General features: G+C 36.5%; 1 protein-coding gene across 1 annotated transcript; it reads right to left on the bottom strand.

Moving 5' to 3' along the window:
- Positions 1 to 233: 233 nt before the first annotated feature.
- LOC138872528 (uncharacterized) lies at positions 234 to 1,045 on the bottom strand. The gene is made up of 2 exons (XM_070150695.1): positions 871 to 1,045; positions 234 to 784 (listed from the first exon to the last, which is right to left on the bottom strand). Exons 1-2 carry the CDS (start codon positions 1,043 to 1,045, stop codon positions 234 to 236), a joined length of 726 nt encoding a protein of 241 aa, XP_070006796.1.
- Between the last annotated feature and the right edge of the window lie 211 nt (positions 1,046 to 1,256).

The raw sequence follows: 1,256 nt of genomic DNA on the forward strand, positions 1-1,256 counted from the left end.
TGAGTAAGTAAATATAGCAATATCTAGTACTGTCGTCAATGATAGTTATGAAATATGTTTTCCCACCGCGAGATGATAATTATGTCATGTCGCAAATATCTGTGTGAATTAAGTCTAAAGGATTTGAATTCCTTTCAACTGACTTATAAGGATGCTTAACATACTATTGAAGAACATCATTTAGAGTTACAATCTTGCCAGAAGTTATCTTCAAAGCTATCTTGCTCGTTCCTTCAATTTTTTGCTGTAGCGGAATTTGCCATAAACACTGTCTCGTTGGGTCCAGCGAGAGCATATGAAGTAAACAACTCCTTGTTAGCACAAACATGTCGAGTTGCTCCTGAATCAATCCACCATTCTCTAGAATTTCCGACTAGGTTGCATTCTGAAAGTATGGCACATAAATCGTCTATGTCATTATTCTTCTCAATCTTGTTTGCTTGACTTTTATTCTTGTCCTTCTTTGGTGCACGACATTCAGTAGCCTTGTGTCCAACCTTTCCACAGTTGTGGCAATTATCTTTGAACTTCTTCTTGCTTGGGTAATTCTTTGGTCCAGACATCTTCTTTCTCTTTTTACTCGTTGAAGCTTTCTCAACAATATTTGCACCCATTATTGTTGCATTTCCACGAGACTTCTTCTCAGCAGCCTTGTTGTCCTCTTCAATCCGTAGACAAACAATAAGGTCTTCAAGCGTCATCTCCTTGCGCTTATGTTTCAAGTAATTCTTAAAGTCCTTCCAAAGCGGAGGTAGCTTTTCGATAAATGTCGTAACTTGAAATGCTTCATTATGACCATACCTTTAATCATAAATTTATAATTAGTACAATAATCAATATCTTGAATAAAAATATTGACTCATTTTATACCTTCAGCAAGGAGGTCATGAACAATAACTTGCAATTCTTGGATTTGCGTTATGATAGATTTACCGTCAACCATTTTGAAATCCAGAAATTTGGCGGCCACAAACTTCTTTAGTCCAGCATCTTCAGTCTTGTACTTCTTTTTAAGAGCATTCCATAATTCTCTTGATGTTTTCATGATGCTATAAACATTGTACAAGTCGTTTTCCAAGCAACTTAAAATATAGTTTTTGCATCAGAAGTCAGAATGTTTCTATGTTTCAGTGACCACAAATCGTTCATTTTCAGGAGTTTCTTCTCCCAGAACTGGAACATCTTCGCTAATAAAGCGCTGTAAACTGAGTGTGGTCAGGTAGAAGAACATTTTCTGCTGCCAATGCTTAAAGTCC

The sequence above is a fragment of the Nicotiana sylvestris genome, chromosome 7, assembly GCF_000393655.2.
Source record: "Nicotiana sylvestris chromosome 7, ASM39365v2, whole genome shotgun sequence".
Lineage (NCBI taxonomy): Eukaryota > Viridiplantae > Streptophyta > Magnoliopsida > Solanales > Solanaceae > Nicotiana > Nicotiana sylvestris.

Bases quoted from the DNA above. Each gene is read 5' to 3' on its own strand.
- LOC138872528 (XM_070150695.1), bottom strand. From the start codon at position 1,045: ATGAAAACATCAAGAGAATTATGGAATGCTCTTAAAAAGAAGTACAAG. The intron at 785-870 runs GTATAAAATGAG...GTCATAATGAAG, and splicing joins TCATGACCTCCTTGCTGAAG to CATTTCAAGTTACGACATTT.